Source organism: Pan troglodytes, chromosome 13, assembly GCF_028858775.2.
Source record: "Pan troglodytes isolate AG18354 chromosome 13, NHGRI_mPanTro3-v2.0_pri, whole genome shotgun sequence".
Taxonomy (NCBI): domain Eukaryota; kingdom Metazoa; phylum Chordata; class Mammalia; order Primates; family Hominidae; genus Pan; species Pan troglodytes.
This window is the reverse complement of record NC_072411.2, coordinates 34,466,566-34,485,098: the sequence shown is the minus strand read 5'-3', so window position 1 is coordinate 34,485,098 and position 18,533 is coordinate 34,466,566. Positions and strand designations below refer to the sequence as shown.

Here is an 18,533-nt window from a genome sequence, read left to right as displayed (position 1 = left end):
ATGCTGAGATGATTAGCATCACACAGAGTTGCAAGTGGACACTAGGAACACTTAAGCTTACCTCGATAGCAACAGGAGGTAGCTACAAAAAATTACTGTAGCTAATTTTTATGCAGTTATGATTTAATACTGCATGTTTACATTTGTTTATATTTCTCAACTGCAAATGGCACCATGTACAACCTGTATTTGTGTGTATGTAAGTTTTGATAAATTTTAAGGTTTTATAAAAGATTTGTGTATATTTTATGATAGTAAATAATAAAATAGGCAAGAATCTACATATATTTTATGCATTCATGACGTATCTTTTTCTTAACTTTTTTCTACTTCTAAGCTTTACCATTTGTTTGTTCAAATTGTCACAAATCTCCAAAAAGTATTATAATACGTTTATTGGGAAAAAATCATGTATAAGAAGACCCAAGTAGTTCAAATCCATGTTGTTCAAGGGTCAAATGTAGTTTTCAATGACGACCTACCATATGCTAGGCACTGCACAGGTGGCCTCCATATACTTCTCACTGCATGCTCAAATCAACCTTAGACCAGTTTATGTCTAATGCAGAGATGATAAAACTGAGGTCCTGAGTAATTTGTCAAGTCACACACACTAGTAGGTGATGGAAAGGAGATTGGGACATATACCTATGCACAGCAGTGTCTCTCTGTAGGTGGGAAGGCTATGCTCATGTACCACATTAAATTTTTGTACTTTCTGGTATCCCTTTGCTCCCTGCAGTAGGCTGAAAAATGTCCTCCAAGAATACCAGGTCCTAATCTCTGGATACAGTAAATGTCACTTTATAAGAAAAAGAATCTTGGCAGATGTGATTAAGCGAAGGATTTTGAGGTAGAGAGATGATCCTGCATTATCAGAGTAGGCCCTAGATTTCATCAGATGCATTCTCAGAAGAGGGAGGCAGAGGGAGATTTGACACACACAGAGGATGCTATGGTCTGAATTTTTGTGTCCTTCAAATCTGTATGTTGGAAACCTAGTCACCAATGTGATGGTATTAGGTGTGGCCTTTGGGAAGTGATTGCATCATGATAGTACATCCCTCATGGGGTTTGTGTCCTTATAAATGAGGTCCCAGAGAGCTGCCTTGCCCCTTCCACCATGTGAGGACACAGCGAGAAGTCAGCAGTTTGCAACCTGAAAGCAGGCCATCACCAGACACCAAATCTGCTAATACCTTGATCTTGGACTTCCCAGCCTCTAGAACCCTGAGAAAATAATGTCTGTTGCTTACAAACCACCCAGTTTATGGTATTTCGATATAACAGCCCAAATGGAGCAAGACAAACAAGAAGATGACTTGAAGACAGAGCAGGGAGAAATCTGAAGATGTTGGCCTTGGAGACTGGGGTAACACAACCACAAGCCAAGGAACACCAGCAGTCACCAGCAACTGGAAGGGTGAAGGAGTGAATTCTCTCCTAAAGCCTAAGCTCTAAGGTCCTGCTGACACCTTGATTTTGGCCCAGAGAAACTTATTTTGGACTTCTGGCCTCCAGAACTGTGAGAAAATAAATGTCTACTGTTTTAAGCCGTCAAGTGTGTAGTAACTTGTTACAGCAGCCACAGGAAACTAATATACTCCCCATTTGCCATCATCCCCACCACTTAAGATGCAGTAGTCACATACTTAGGCCCTAACCACTGAATGTGAAGTCCACACATACCACACTCCCTCCACATATTCTCAATGCACACAGCTCACTGCCAAGTTCCACAGGGAAGGCTCACCTGGCGTATGGTGACTCTCATTCAAAAAAACATCACCAGGAGAAGTGAAGACTCTGAGAAGCTGCCTTGGAGAGCGGCCTCCTGGCCTCTCAATTTGCAGGGAGAGAAAACAGTAACTGCCCTAGAGACAGAATGTGACTGACATCAAAATCAAAGATCAATCAGCATTCCAATGTGAAACTAAAACATTTTATGAACAAAACCTTTAATAAATTTTACTAGTTTTTCTTTCTTAAATAACTTTTTAGATTTCCAGAAGGCAATGAATGCAACTCATATGTTTCCTATTTTCCATGGTCAATATGCTTGACATCAAAGGTAGGATCTTACATCTGAAATAAGGAGTCCTGGCTTAAGGCCAATATCATATTAAGACATAACTAGAAAATGCCCAATTCTAGAAATAGGTGTTGCATCTGATGCTGAAGCACAGCCAGAGATCTTTGTTTTCCAGGCCAAGTTTCAAATACAACCTGATTTCATGGTAATGAGCAGCCACAACCTGATACTTGGTCAGTGAGTGACCTAGGTGAGTGAGTGAGTCAGCTTACAAGGCAGGAGACATGCCCTGGGGATTTGGCACCAACCAGCTTCTGGCAGCAGCATTTCAGAAGCAGGAGGCTCTGCTGCTGACCCCTCCTCCCCACCCCTCTAAACTGCTCATGCACTAAGATGACCAGATCCCTGGGAAATATCACCCAGGACTCAGCCAGGGGGAAGGGGAAGTCCAGGGATATAAGAGAGAATAGAGTCTGGGGAAAGTCTGCATGGAACAAAGAAGGAACTCAACAATGTCAGAGCACATCACTAAGCTTACTAAGGTCCCCACAGGGGGGTGTCTGTTGTTTCTGCTCCCTGGCTCTGTAACCCGCTCTCCTGGGTAGAACATGGGTCTCCTTTGGGGACCACGCCTCTCACTGCATGCAGTCTTGATGGCACTGTCCATCCCCTGCCCTCATCTCAGCCTCACAGGGGCTGGATGAGCAGCCCTAGCCAGTCCAACAAGGTTCTCATCCCTGGATGGAGTGGCAACAAAGATGGGATGATGCCTGAAGCTGATACCTTCTTGATGGTAGAGCCCAAGCTGGTGGTCCATGAATTTCTACTCCCTAGGTCCCTGATCAATCTGGTTCTTTATTTAGCCTTCCCTTTGACTCAGTGAGCTACCTCCCATACTTCCAATAAATTCCTTCTTACTTGCTAAATAAGAAGAATCCGGTTTGGTGGCCTCTAGTCAAAGAACCTTGGCACAGTTACTAAAGTCAAGGTCTCCCCAGCCACCCCCAGCCTGCCTTTCCAGCTCCTTCTTCTCCCATTCTCAACCCTGGCTACACATTGGAGTCACCTGCAGGCTTAAATAATGCCAATGTCCAGGGCTCCACCCACAAAGGTTTTGATATAAATAGACTGGAGTAGGGCATTTTTAATAGTTCCACAGGTGATTGTTATGTTTAGCAGGGTTGATAACTACCACCCCTTCATGACTAAACCTAACCACAAACCGTCATCAGAACCCATGATCACTTCCACACCTGTGCCCCTCACACTGCCTCTCTCTGCCAGCAACACACACCTTGGCCACATGGCCACATCAGTGTTTTTGCACTCCTTCCTGCCACTCCTCTTCTCAAAAGCTTTCCATGGCTCCCATGGCCTCCAATACATAGTCTGAATCCATTAGCCTAGCTATCAACTTCCTCCATATTTAACTCAGTCTACTTTTCAGTCTAAATTCATCACTGCTACCTTCTAGATTTCCCTACTCCAGTCCAATCATTCTATTACCTACTTTCTGGACATGCAGAGTTCTTAGGACAAACAGCAGAGCCCATTCCAGTTTCATCCAGAAATGAGGCTATTAGTTATTTCATATAATCCCTAGGAGGGCCAGAGAATCACATAAGGTTATCCCATCAGAATGCACCAATGTAGAGGTGCTGCAAACATCTGGCTTAGGATGCTGTCCTTAGCTTTTCTGTCTTTGCTCTCTCTAAAGGCTCCTTTACACTCTTTTAACCCCATTTGTCACACACTGGCTTTAACCCCAAAGAGAGTCCATGTGGCTACTGCTCTTTCCCATCCTTCTCTTCCAAATGAGACTCTCATGCCAGTGCACGTGACTGGCGCAGCCCAGGCCACATGCTGCACTCTGGCTGTGAGGGATGCTGGGAAAGCAAGCTTCTGACCACTATCTTGAGGAAGCAGGACTCAAAAAGATGGAAATTTCCCAGAGATAAAAAGCAGCCAAAAGCTGCTGGGTAGCCTAAAAGCAAGATAAACATCCACCAGACTTGGCATCATAATTTCTTGCCTCCCCGACACAGACCATCCAAAACAAGTTCCCCCACTGAAGAGTATTCTCTTTTGAGAGACTACAGAGCGTTTTCTTTTGAGAGACTCACCCTCTGCTCATGGAAAGAACGTGGACTGCAAAACATGCCAGATCCCAGCTCCAATCTCAATGTTTGATGACCTCAGGCAGTTCTGCAAAGTGAGGATAACAATACCCTCATGCTAATGATACTATGAGGATTGAAGATAAAATATAAAGGCCAGCCCTTTGGCTGGCTGGTCCTAGTGCTCTGGTCAGCCCTGGCAGCAAAATCATAGAGCAGAATTAGCAATAGGAAGAACTTTGAACAACGGACCCAATGCCTCATTTTCTGGGCATCTCATAAGCCCCTTGAATTTTGACACAACACGAGAAAGGGGAAACCCCGACCCCCAATGTTACTAAGATTAACATTTTCACCACCTTCCAAATGAGAGCTTGGAGCCAGATTTAAGTTTCTTTTTAGAAATAATGCAACTTTTTTATGTCTAAGTGTCATGGAGCAAATTCCCACCTGTTACAACTACACAACAAGTGATTGACAGTTCTTATCACAACTAGTGAGTTTAGTCCTTCCCAATTCACCCTTTTCTAGTATTGACATTAAAGAATCCCCAAGTGTTGTAGATCAGTGCTTCTCATACCCTGATGTTAGGACATAGGTATTCCAGGGATCTGCTTACAATGCAGATTACAATTCAACTGGTAGGGGTGTGGCCCAATACTCTGCCTTTTACAATTTCCCAGGTGATGCTGATGCTGCGGGTCCCTGGACCATACTGTGAATATCGAGACTAACAACATCTCTGGAGTGAAGCCCAGTTAGCCAGTCTATTAAAAGTTCTGGCAGAACATTTACTACAACTAGCTTACTTCATAAACAGCCACAACCCAGACCCTGCATCAAGTGGTACATTTAGGCTTCTACAAGGCTCTGCCCTTATACTTTGATGTCCCAATGAGACAAGCATTAAGCTCCTTGAAAGGAGGAACCAGCATTTTGATCTCTATGGTACAAATGATGTTAAGCACAACTTAAGTTTCATAAAGACTTGATGAATGAACAAACAAATGAAATGTGAAGATCTGCTGGAATAATGAGAGAAGGGTAAAGCCAGTCCAGGCAGGCTTCTTGGACGAAGTCAGCTTGTAAGAGATTCAATAATGAGGAAAACCCCAGGTCTAACAAGGAGAACAGCTAGTTCCTACAGAAGTTTTTTTCATCTTCTCTAGAGGATATCTACAGCAAGCTTCAATCACCAAGGTGACTCATTTGTCACCCCTATCAAGGGTAAACTTGAACTTGAAAAACAGTGAAAACCCATCAGCTGTCTTTTAAATATATATATATTTAAATATAAATATAACTATATATAATATATATAACTATATATAATATATATTTAAATATAAATTTTATATTATATATATATTATATATATATATATATATGAAGTACAGCTTAAAAGCCAAGTATGGTAGTGCACACCTGTAGTCCTAGCTACCAAGAGGCTAAGGCAGAAGGATTGCTTGAGCCCAGGAGTTCGAGGCCTCAGGACACTATGATCATGTCTGTGAATAGCCACTATACTCCAGCCTAGGCAACTTACTGAGACTCCTTCCCATCCTTCTCTTCCAAATGTAACTGAAAAAACAAAAAGATGTAGCTGTCATTTCAATGTGATATTTAATCCTTCAGAATGGCAGCACATAGAAAGTAGACTCAAAAATATGCCAGAAATTTTATTTCTGCTGAGTATATGTCTCCAAAGAATTATATGTATAAGATATTATGTTATATTACATACTCATACAATATATAACATATATAATATATAAAACCAAATAGAATAGAATATGTAAAGTCAGGCCAGGCGCAGTGGCTCACGCCTGTAATCCCAGCACTTTGGGAGGTGGGTGGATCACGAGGTCAGGAGATCGAAACATCCTGGCTAACACGGTGAAACACCATCTCTACTAAAAATAAAAAAAAAAATATTAGCCAGGTGTGGTGGCAGGCGCCTGTAGTCTCAGCCACTCGGGGGCTGAGGCAGGAGTATGGCATGAACCTGGGAGGCAGAGTTTGCAGTGAGCTGAGATTGTGCCACTGCACTCCAGCCTGGGCGACGGAGCAAGACTCCGTCTCAAAAAAAAATATATACATATATATATACCTATAATATACATATATATTATATATATACCTATAATATACATATATAGGTACATATATATATATATTCAAATGACTTCATCTCTGGCTCAAGCACCCTGTGTAAAGTGTTTTATTTCTAAAGCAGAGTTGATCTTTTTCCTCTTCACTAAAGAAAGAGAGTGGCTTCTCTCTGCAAGTTTAATGAGCGTCATCACTCCCAGCTGGGCCTGCCCCCATTTCTGCATGCCGTTAGTTTCATGGACAGTTAGACATTGAACAAGTACAATGGCAACTTTGATGCTGCAGCCTTGCCTCCCGATCTGTCTGTTAGGTACCAGTAACACCACTGCTCTCCAACTACCCAGCCACCTTTGCGGTGTGCAAAGCAGTGGCCTGAGTGTTAAACCCTCTGCTTGCCAGAATGGCTCTTACACTCAGTAAGTACAAACAAGACTTTTTGTCAAGTTTCTAAATCAGGAAAGGCTCTAAAATCAGAAAATGATAAAGTCTGTTAGCCCAAGACATTTCTGTTATTCAGACTTGCTTCAGCACCAGGGTTGGCTTCCTCCCTGACACACTTTTTCCATCTGAAGCCAAATGATGAGGGGTACAGGCATCTCCCTTCTGGTGAGGAGGACTCTGGAAAGCAGCAGAGCTGCCTAGGCATCAGCTTATCCACCAAACCTTTATGCAGCGCCTAGTCATTGCCAGGCTATGATGAAATAGAGCTACCAAAAGGATGATAATTATAAGATCAATTCAATACCGTTTTCCTTTCTGACTATCAAGGCATCAGCATTCTGAAAATCCAGCCAGTGGGACTCAAACCCACAAATTTTGTAATTCTCCAAACGAGAGCCTAAAAGTCCAGTGAACATTCCATGGTGCCCTGGATCTTGTTAAACTTCCAGATCACTGAGCACTGAGCAGGTGACCAACAAGTGGTTGGTGGATCTGTGAATGGCTGGGCCAAAGGCAATTCTTGGAAGGTGAGACTTTTCAAAGAGAAGCTTCTGGAGATTGAACCTGTCTTGGAAGTTATAACTAAGGTAGGACATGTGTTTACCTGGGAGCTCCTTTCAGCAGAGTTCAGTGAATCCATTCGTTTTCTATTGGTACATAGTGAATTATCAAAAATTTAGTGGCTTAAAATAACACCTATTTATTAGCACACAAATCTGTAGATCAGAGATCCAGGCAAGGTATGCCTGGGTTCTCAACATGTAGGCCAGGCTGAGTTCTTTTCTAGAAGTTCTGGGGGGGAATTTTACCTCTAAGCTTATTCAGGGCCCATTTTCTTGCTGGTGCTCAGCTCCTAGAACCTACCTATATTCTCTGCCAGCTCCCTCCATCTCCAAAGCCAGCAACAGAGAATTTATCCCTGGTCAAATGCCTCTCATGCTTTGACTCTCTTAGTTCTCCTGCCTCTGACCTCTAGACCCAGATTTAAAGGCTCATGTGACTTGGTTAAATCCACACAGAAAATCTCCCTATTTTAAGGTCAACAGATTTGGGAACTTAATTACTTTCCTTCCTTGCAGCACTAGATTAGTGTTTGATTGAATAACTGGGAGAAGATACGTATACCTTAGGGACCAGGCATTTTGGAGGCCATTTCAGAATTCTGCCTAGCACAGGGAAAGAAGGAAAGGAAGGTAGAGCCAAGAGAGCTGCCTGAGGATCACAGTGAGGGTGCTTTTCCTCCATTTCAGGAGCAGCAGCCACTGTCAGAGAACTTCAATCCATCAATCTCTCAAGCAGTGCATGGCTACTCTGCCCCCAACCCAGTAAGGAAGGTTGAAGATGTACAACAGTGAAGGGTCCCTGATCTTAGGGAGTTCCAATATAGTCGAGAGACATCATCTGTGCCCCCTTCTGAGAAATGTCTAAGATGGCTCACCATGCATAGGAAGATCAGTATAGGCTGTCGTAGTCCAGGAAGGCTTCATAGAAGAAGTGGGAGGCATTGAGATATATCATATGCAGAATGCTAGTGTAAGTGGTAGGAAGTTTTGTCATGGGAGATATATGAGTTGGTCGTAGCTGGAGATTGTCGTTGAAGAACGAATAGACCATTGAGCAATAGAGATGACAGGTGAGAGCTACTGTGACCTAGTTTAGCTCCCTAGGGCCACCTCCTAATCAGGGCCTGAGCAACATGGGGGCGGTTTGGGCCTCCGTGCTGGGAAAGTGGGAGTTGCTGAATGGAAGCAGTCACTGTCCGGCCATGGAGGACAGTGGCAGCAGCAAGACTTGGAGAAACCAAGGGCCAGAGGTCTGCCTAATGGAAAGGAGAACTCACCAGTGTCAGCTGCTCTGCCAGAACTGTGTTCCAATGAAGGGTTGTCTGTTTTTTTATTCTATAAACACAGCCAGGCCTGTACTTTGACCCAAATTGGAATGCAACAAATGCTGTCACTCTAGGGGCAGCACTAGAAATCCAACTGTGCTGTTTAACTTCTTAAAACCCTGCAATGGCTTCCAAGGATAAATTCCAAACCCCTTAGCTATGGTTTCATCTGGAACTGGCTGATCCAGTCCACTAGGCTGGGCTCATGATACATTAAAGGGAGAGATATGAAGTTAGGCAATCGTTTTTCATCCTTCACAAAGTCTGGCTTTTAAGATAATTGCTCAGCTAAAGAGGTCAGTAATTCCATCCTCTGGACCCAGGATGGATCCACAACACCTTTGTCCCAGGCAGTAGCTGCTTATTCCTTCCCTGGGGTGATAAGTGTGGCTCACTCTTGAGAGAGATGGCTGCAAGTGGATGCAATTTAAGGTGGAGACATAAACACATTGGTTTAATATTTTCAAAATGTCACCCCCACTGTATCCTCATTACCTTGAGGACCCCTTGTTAACAAGTGGTGAAAGAGCCTGCTAAGAAATAATGTTTAGAGTTGTATCATTGCATTTAACATCTTGTTCAATAGAGTTTAACAAGGACCATTCACCACCCTAGTCACTTTCATCTCACGGTTACTTCTGGCAGATATACATGGTTAAAGCTAACATTCAGGGTCTGATTAGCACATAGTGTTCATTTGCTCAGGGGCAAGCAAATCCTAAATGTTTTGCATGTTGGTTTGACTTCAGAGGCCTCAGAGGAATCATAACCCTTTCAAAGATAGCATCTTTGGTTCAGATGAACCAGAACACTTTTGAGGAATGATAAACCTCTATACGAATGCATGCCCAAGGGAAAACAGAACATTGTTTCTCAATTCCAAGCTGAGGCTCGTTCATTCATTTGTTCAGTCAACAAATATTCATTACCTACTATGTCTAGACACTATGCTGGAATGAGGTACAGCGTTGAGGGAAATTAGGGCGTGCACCTATCCACAAGGAATTAGAAGGAAGACAGACATCAGTCGAGTAATTGCACAATTAAATGTAAAATGACAACAGTGAGTCTTGTTTTGTGGGAGGTTTAATGAAGTCAGGGAGGATGGGCCAGCTTCCCTGGGGAGATCTGAGAGAGGAGAAAGATATTAACCTGGGGAAGGGGATGGAAGTGGGGAGCAGGTAGAGAGTAGAGTAAGATAGAAAAGCACGCCAGGCAGAGGAAACAACCCATACACAGGCAGCATGGGGGAAGAGAGCCAGTCATGGTCACTTGAAGAACTTGAAGGGGAGCCAGTGGAATAAGGCAGTTAAGGGGTGTTATAAACTGAACTGTGTCCCCTGAAAATTCACATGTTGAAGGCCTAAGCCCCGGTGTGATTGTATTTGGAGATTGGGCCTTTGGGAGGTAATTCGGGTAAAATAAAGTTGTAAGGGTGGGGCCCTAATCTGATAAGACCAGCATCCTTATAAGAAGAGGAAGAGACACCAGGAGAACACATGTGCAGAGAAGGCCAGGTCAGGACACAATGAGAAGACAGCTATTCATCTACAAGAATGTGCAGCAGAAAGGATGACCAATCGTGTCTCCAGTGCTCAGTAAATAGCCAAGAGTAGAGGTGAAGAGTCCATTGAGTGGTCCCAGGGCTGCAGCCTGGCAGGCGATGTGTGCAGAGGAAAAAGGGATAGGCAAACCAAGGAGAAAGCCCTCAGAAGAAACCAACCCTGCTGCACCTTGATCTCAGACTCCTAGCTTCCAGAACTGTGGGAAGATAAATGTCTATGGTTCAAGGCATCCAGTCTGTAGCATATTGTTACCCTGGCCAGAGCGGATTAATACAAGGGGAGAACGGCACTTGATAGAGTTGGAGAAGCAGCTGATATGAGGGCCTTATGTCAAGTTTTGGTCTGTGGTTGACATAAGAGCCATGGGAAACCACTGACTGGCTTCACTTTGCTGGGGTCAGAGATGCGGATGTCAACAAGATCCCAGTGGTTGCAGTGTGAACAGCCCAGACACAGACAAGAATAGATGGAGATTTTTCCAGTAATGATACCTTAGTCAAGGACCCTCACTCAGAGAGCAGGCTTGCTGGAAACAAAGTAGAAAGAGTAGCATGGGAGGCAGAGCTCTTTGAAAGTGCTTGCAAAGGAAGTGTCCGCCAGAGGGCAGGGCCCAGGTGAGGCTGAATACCATTCATTCACAAGAATGTGCAGCACAAAGGATGACCGGTCTTGTCTCCAGTCCTCAGTAAATAGCCAAGAGTAGAGGTGGAGAGTCAGTTGAGTGGTCCCAGGGCTGCAGCCTGGCAGGGGACGTGTGCAGAGGGAAAAGGGATAGGAGTCGACAGTGTCCTCCAAATGGTAGACCAGCGGACCTTGCCTTGTACAGCCAGAGGGGCTCCTTGACTCCCAATTCAATATTCTTCCACGGCGCTGTCTCAACTCGTAAATGGCTTTTATTCTGAATGGTTTTAGCACTAATAAGCCAAATGCTTTGTGCAACTGAGGCCTCTCTTATTACACTTCAGCAGCCCCCAGGAGGCTGACAGATGAACAGGCTTGCTAATAAATGGGGACTGGGATTTCAATCTCCCCTTCCTCGGAAACTATGCATCTCTCCAACAGAGAAATGAAATCTTTGAGACAGCCTGATTATAAAAATAATGCAGCATTATTATATTTGTCTGCCAGGCTGATCACAGGACACTTGCAATTTATGAAAGCTATCACAAATAGGGAAATAAACATAAAATACCATTTATTATAGCCACATATACATCAATAAAGGGAAAAGGGAATGGAGGTGATAATCTGAATATTTGAGGCAAAACTTTTTTCTGAAATATTGAAACATTGGAGTCAAAATATCTTACACTAAAAAAGTCACTAATTTAATGTTGATGGTATTTCCCTCAAAGACTGTGTTGACATATCCTTTTATATCAAATAAAAAGCCTTTGCTAAGAAAACTAATGATGAAAACATGATTGTAAGATAAGCATTTAACCTAGTGAAGAAAACAACTACTAAAAATTCTTATGGGCACTGTCAAAGCATTTCAAGGCATCCACTTCTGTGTAATACGAAATATACAGTATAGGGATTGGTTTTTAAATTAATTATATTTTTGGTTATGGCCTGCACACAGGGTACAGAATTTCATGAAGTCAATGAAAAGGAAGTTGAAGAAACAGATGATTCAAATGCCAAGCCACTGACAAGTAAAGATTTGCTCAAATTAGACCAGATAATTATGAAAGAATGGAAAACTGATAAGGATAATGCAAGGATAGGTGCTTCCATGAAGGTGATTTAAATAGCAAAGAATGAAGAGAGGCCCTTTTTATAATCTTACTGAGAAAATAAAACACAAAGGTTATCAGATGGTTTTGTTAGAAAAATTGTGCCCTCAAGCCACATTGGATTCATTCTGAATAATCATTATAAGAATATATAGTTGTAACTATAACTTATATTTGTAACATACAAATAAATTTATTTTCATAATTTTCACTTTCAAGTCCCAATGAGACCTCTTTTCAAATGTTTTCAACCCCACTTTAAAGGAACCAACTTTATGAGTTCTTTTCAGGTAACGATTGTCCTCAGGTAAAGAGGACCCACTGTCAATATCTCATTCCCCTCTACCCTCTACCTTCTCTTCTCTCTTCTCTCTTCTTCTTCCCTGGCCCTGCTTGGTTTGACCTAATTCTGTGGTCTAAAAACCCAGAGGATGTGATTCTGAGCTCCTTCTCTTTGCTTCTCCCTGAACAATGCCACAAATATCTAAATGTATATCAACCTTATTTTTAGAGTAGTTCATTTCAGCAGCAACTGCTAACCTTTGTTCCATCCAAATACACGTGATGAATAATGTCTATATTCAATATGAGCAAACCAAGTTGATGTGTAATCCCTGCCACTAGATGTAACTCCTTCCCTTTCCTTCTGACTCAGGAGAGCAAATCAGAATGCAAAAGAGTGTAATTATTCTAGAGTTATGAATCTTCTATGATGTTTCTTTTATTTAATAACCTCATGATTGTCTGTAAAAATCTTTTTTCATAACTATAGTTGAAAGCCAATCACTGCCCTCTAGTTCTCTAGGAGGTAGTTGTAACTGAGTCCCAATCACTTGAAAGTTATTATACAAATTAAAACTATGCTTTTTTAAAAATTACTTTGTCATTCCACTTTCAGTGGGTGACACTTGATAGCAAGCCATGTGTGCAATAGACACACACAAGTGTCCACAGACCTGGATGCTATCTGCATTGAGAACAACTCCAAAGGAGACTTCAGAAAGAGAAGATGGGAGGTCTGGGGAAAGACTTGCTTGAAAGGAAGTCTCATTTTACACATCCTCATCATTGAAGGGACAGGACAGATAATCAAATTATCAGTTCCTTTTCTCCAGAAGAGGCAGAAATCCAGACCAGCAACCTCTGTTCTGACATCGGACAAATATTACCATGCCACACTGGCTGTAACCTTGAAACAGAAACCAAGTCTAGTACTGATTTGTCACTGGGCTGACAAGAGGCAAGACAAGACACTCCTATTTCCAGGAATGTGCACTTTTGCATCATTATTGTGTTCTCCTGTAAATTGCTTGAGAGCTAGTAGGTATCCCAGCCTCTCTTTCTCTCCCAGAGTTCCCAATGTGTTTTCCTTATTCACCAGCCCAGCACATCGACTAGACTGAGGCACAATAGGGAAAGATGAAGGAAAATTAATATTTTTTACATGGGCTTCCTCATCTTGGGTAGATTTATGAATTTTGTTTCTGTCATGCAGAAGTTAGCATTTTTAACAACGATCGGCGAACAGTCTTAATTGTTTTCTTTATTGCCTTAAGAGCTCCAAGAACTACTTGTGATATGTCGCCATTTACATTTCACATTAAATTTAAAATGTTTGAAATAAGCAAATATTTATTTTAATTTGATCCATCTGTGAAATGAAATACTAAAAAGACAACTAAATTACTATATTAAATTCAGCGATTTGTAAACAATTTATATGTTCATTTGTTCTGGGTTAAAAATGCCCCAAAGCACAAGTTTTATGAAACTTACAAAGTAAATTGCATTGTATTAATCTGATGAATGCAGGCCATGATTTCTTCCTCTTCACTCCATTAATTTATTTCCTAACTTGAGTTAATTAGTGAGGTTCCTATTTTTAAAAGCTCTTTGAAATTCATTGGGAGAGGAGGACATTTGCGAGAACTGCTTTGAAAACCTACCGCAGAGAAAATGGGCTAAATACAAACGGTAAATTCCCCCAGGACATTATCGCACATTGAGCACCTGATTGCCATTCAACAATCTTTATGCTGAGAACACAGTGGGCGATTAACATACAGTTGGTATAGGAAAGAAAGAGCCAGAAGGAAAGAAGGAGAGCAGCAGCAAGAACAAACTCATTCCAGACAATTACTAATGGGATCTGATGATCTCCAAGGTCCTATCCATCTCTAAATAAAAGTCTGTGGCATTCTGATTTTATGCTGCAAATGGAGACTGGCTTTAACTTGGAGCACCCGCTGTGGGGAGAACAGACATCTACTCAGAGAAATACAGGAAACACAGAGATTGGTCAAATAGAGTAACGATAAATCAATGATTTTCCCTTTGGTCAAAGGCAGCCTTAATTCCTAAGTTAGACTGGGAGATACTTGAAGACCACTTGCTAATGCTTATCTACCCCTAATTCTTATCCACTCATGCCAGTCTCCTCCGATCAAAAAAAAAAAGGAAATTTAATTAACTCACACTAAAGTATAAATTACACCTTACAGTTTAAGATATGCCTAAGGGAATATTTATGGAGGAAGGGAGAACTAGTATTTCAACAAACACTCAAGCTTTAAGCAAATACAATGTCCATTCCTCTCTGTAATATTTGAGTAGTAGCAACCAGTGGGTGATAGACTGAGTTGGGTACGCTTCCCATGTCCCAAGATAACGTTACCTACTACAACTTCCAGAAAGGCTGGCCCTAAGAGGCAGCAACACCATCAGGCTTACCTATGCTTGTCAAAGTCCTGCCTTGTTTCATTTTCCTTTCACCACACGCCTGTGAAAGTCACAAACAGACATGCATTTCTCTGCCCTGAAAAGCACAGTGGGACTCTTGGAGCTGCACTGAGGTGATTCTGAACTAGGTCTTCTCTAAGTCTCAAATTCCTCCTCTAGAAGATGGAAATATCAGTCACCTGGCACAGCCCCTAATGCAGAGTAGCATCCAAATATTCTCATTTTGTGCAGACACAGAGTAAAGTCAAGTCAGCTGGTCACCTGCCACAGCTCTCAAAGCCCAGCTCCCTGGGGGCAATCCATGGCTGCCTCTGAGTACTTTGAAATTCATTAGGGCAATTATTTCAAATCGAATAAAGAGTAAAATTAGACCCTAAGCTTTTAACAATTAATGACACACTGGAAGCCAGGGGCTGGTCTGAGGAAAGACCCAGGTCTTTCCATCATTCTCCAAGTGCCTTCCAACTCTCTCTCATGTCTACCTCCTGTCCCTGGAACCTGCTGCCCAGTTGCCCACACCAAAACAAACAGCACCATGATTTATTCCTTTTCCTGATGCCACAGGGAAGAGGGAAGAAGGGAAATGTTTGTTATATCTATTCCTTTTTGACTCACACACCCACAATACATCCTTTTTATTGTTTCTGCTAAAAAAATATATTTTAAAACCCTTTGTTCACACACATTTCATGTGTCTCCATTAAAGCCTTGTCTCCCAGCCACTAGGCCCCTCTTCTGAAGGCTCTGGGGTCAACAGACCTGTGGGCTCTTTTTAAATAGACGAGGCCTCAACTTTAAATACTTGTATCACAACAAAAGTTTAGAAAACAAGCGTAAGAATTGGGTCTGTGAGGTGATTATTCAAATCCTAGGAATCGGTGAAGCCAGATTTTCTGGATCAGATAAACAGGCCGTCCTGCCAGGTTGCTCTGGTCTGGTAAGGAACAGACCCACAGTGGCAGAAACCCAAGCCCTGGGGAGTGCTGAGAGCTCCCATGTCTTAAGATTGGGTCGAAGAGGCTCCAAGGAATAAAACAGCAGCCCGAGAGTGTGTGTCGCTCACAGCCTGCTTTCTCCAAAGGAGGAGAAAAATGGGAACAAAATCTAATTGCACAAGAAAGGCTTCCCCGGGTAAAAGAGCTAGATAAGACGGTTCCCTTTATCTCTGCAGAACTTGGTCTTTTGCAAAGGACTTTCACCTGTCCTGCATTACCTAATTTGTCCGTCATATTCTCTAGTATTATTGTCCCCATTTTACCAAAGATTTTTGTGACTTCCCAAAGGTCACAGCAGTGATGTTCTGGAATATACCCAGACTTTCTGGCTTCTGGTCTCGTGCTCTTTTCACCATAATCTACCATGAATCCCCGAAACACAGAAAAGAAACATCCAGAGACCCAGAGCAATGCCCTCATACTGCTACAAGACTCTTCCACCTTAGTAAACTTAAGTGTGCAATTCTAGGGCAAGACCTCCCCTGGAGAGGGCCACAGGCAGTGGCACGGGTCGTGGGGGAAGGTTGGGAAGCTGCTCACGTGTTGCCCCCGACTTAGGACTCACTCAGGAAGATGATGGTCTGCCTCCTGGCGGTCCTGCTCTCTTCGCTCTCGGACTTCCTCAGCTGCGGAGGCCGCGTGCCCCCGGCCAGCGAGCCCTTCTGGCTTTTCATGAGCACCTGCATCATGTTCCAGCACATGAAGGCTACGGAGAGCAGGACCACGAGGTAGACCACGAAGGCGCCGAAGATGCTGGACTGGAACACGGTCCAGCGGCTGGAGAGGTTGGTACAGATGGACATATTGGAGGTCTCGGGCTGCTCGTGGTGGCGGGTGCTGGAGCGGTTGCAAGTGAGACCCCGGTGGCTGGGCACGTTCACCAGGGGGTACTCAGTACCCATGGCAAACAGCAAGGGCAGTGCCACCAGGGCAGAGGTGACCCAGACGAAGCCAATCAGCAGCTTCACCTGGCAAGGTCCCGACACAGCCTTGTACCTGAAGGGGTGACAGATGGCGATGTAGCGCTCAAAGCTGAGCGTCAGCACGTGCAGCAGCGTAGCGTAGCTGCAGGCCTCGAAGAGGAAAGTGTGCAGCTTGCAGGACAGGGTGTAGCTGGACGTGGTCAGGGGGTTCCAGATGATGCTGTAGAACTCCATGGGCATGCCGATGAGGAACACCAAGATGTCCGAGCAAGCCAAACTCACCATGTGGTCTGTCACCTCCTTCTGCAAGTATCCTTTCTTCTGCAGCACCTGGGTGACCCGAATGGTGACGCTGTTCCCCAGAAGGCCCATCACGAAGATGATCAGGTACACCAGAATAAGGGTGATTTTGATCCAGGTGGCCACCTCAAACTCGGGGACATGACTGTGATCAATGATTTGGGAGCAGTCACTGCCCGGGAGGCTGGGTGAAGCCATGAGAAAGAGCACCAGGCTACCACGTCCAAAGACTTTCTCAACTTCCCTTTCTCCTCCCAGCAGCGTCCAAAATTCTTGGCTGCAAACTCACCTGCGTGGGCGCACGATTTTATCTCACTCGAGTTCTCCTCGTGAAGGTAACTTAGTATTTCAGGTGCTTTCATGGAAACTTCCTGGAGCAGCCCAACCTAGGAGAGGCCCAGGAGGCGCCTGGGTGTTGAGGTTTGGGAGTGTATGTGGCGGGGGCGAGGCGGGGAGAGGGCGGAGGAAGAACGTTCTAAACTCCTGGCTGGCTGGGAGTGAGACCGCAGCACCTGGCGCTCCGCCTCTGCCCCTCTTCGCCGAGGGCGCACTCCGCCTCGCAGCACTCCTCTTCCTTTCCAGCTGCCGGCACTTGAGAGCCCTGGTCCGCATTCCCAGAGCACCCTCTCCCGAGCTGCGGGAGGCGGGGTGGTCAGCGATTAATCATTAACCACAGCGGATTGTGCTCAGCGGCCCGGCTGCAGACCCAGCCCAGCGGCGGGGTTTGACTCAGCACATAGGCACGGTCCCTGAAATCAGATCGTGGCTCCCGAGCTACGAGCGACCCACCCCCGCCCCACCCTCCGTCACCCAGGCGGCAGCCGCAGAGGCAGCTGCAGCGCTCCAACCCGACAAGCGTCCCAAGGAGGTGCAGCCCCGGGGAAGCTGGCGACCCTCCCGAGCTGGGAGAAAGACAAACTTCCTCTCGCCCGCCCTGCCCCCACGTCCACCGCTGCCCTGGGGGCCCCCTTCGAAGGCGAGGTCACGGCCCGTTTGGTGGTGGCTTGACCGGGGCGTCCCAGAGGAGCCAGCAAGCCCTCGCCTCCTCTGTGGGGTGTTTGCCAAGGACAGCTGGCCTCTGCGCTGCTTGCAGCCGCTGCTCCAGGAAGTCGGCCCCAAGCAGGCTTGCAGGATTCACTATAGAATCCCTGCCTTTCCCCAGAGCCTCCCGGTGTTCTGCGCAGGGCCCTGCCTCGCCTTCCCACGGAGGGACGCGAAGACCCCGGGGTCTCTTCTTTCAGTTTCGCTCCAAGGTGCAGCCGCTTTCCCGGCAGCGGGACGTCTTTTAATTGGGGACATGTATATGGATGAGGATGGCACTCCGCCAGCAAGCCCCAGGTGGGAAGCATGCCCTCCGGAGGGAGCTGTGCCTAGAACGTCGAAGACAGCAGGAGGAGCTGAAGGCTCTGACAAGGCCGTCATGTAAAAACAGCATTAAGGATCATGACCTTTTCCCTCGAATGGACCCATTTTCGTCTTTTAATTCCACAATCAGAGGGAATGAGCAATGAAGGGGGAGGAAGGCTGCCTTATGCGTTCTAGGATGTTTAGCACCTGCATACACACATCCATAGGGACAGCCAAATGTCTCCAGACATTGCTAAATGCCCCTTGCCAGGGAGTGGCAAAATCAAAGTCAGAACCTCTGCCTCAAAGGAAGAACATGGATCCCCTTTATCTGT

At 44.6% G+C, this 18,533-nt stretch overlaps 1 protein-coding gene across 1 annotated transcript; it reads right to left on the bottom strand.

Moving 5' to 3' along the window:
- Window positions 1-6,340: 6,340 nt before the first annotated feature.
- Window positions 6,341-17,575, bottom strand: LOC129143305 (G-protein coupled receptor 39). Its single transcript, XM_054679003.1, has one exon. The coding sequence runs from the start codon at window positions 17,047-17,049 to the stop codon at window positions 16,183-16,185; it is 867 nt and encodes a 288-aa protein (XP_054534978.1). The 5' UTR covers window positions 17,050-17,575; the 3' UTR covers window positions 6,341-16,182.
- Window positions 17,576-18,533: the final 958 nt, after the last annotated feature.

Excerpts from the sequence above, each read along its gene's own strand:
- LOC129143305 (XM_054679003.1), bottom strand. The coding sequence starts at position 17,049 with ATGGCTTCACCCAGCCTCCCGGGCAGTGACTGCTCCCAAATCATTGAT.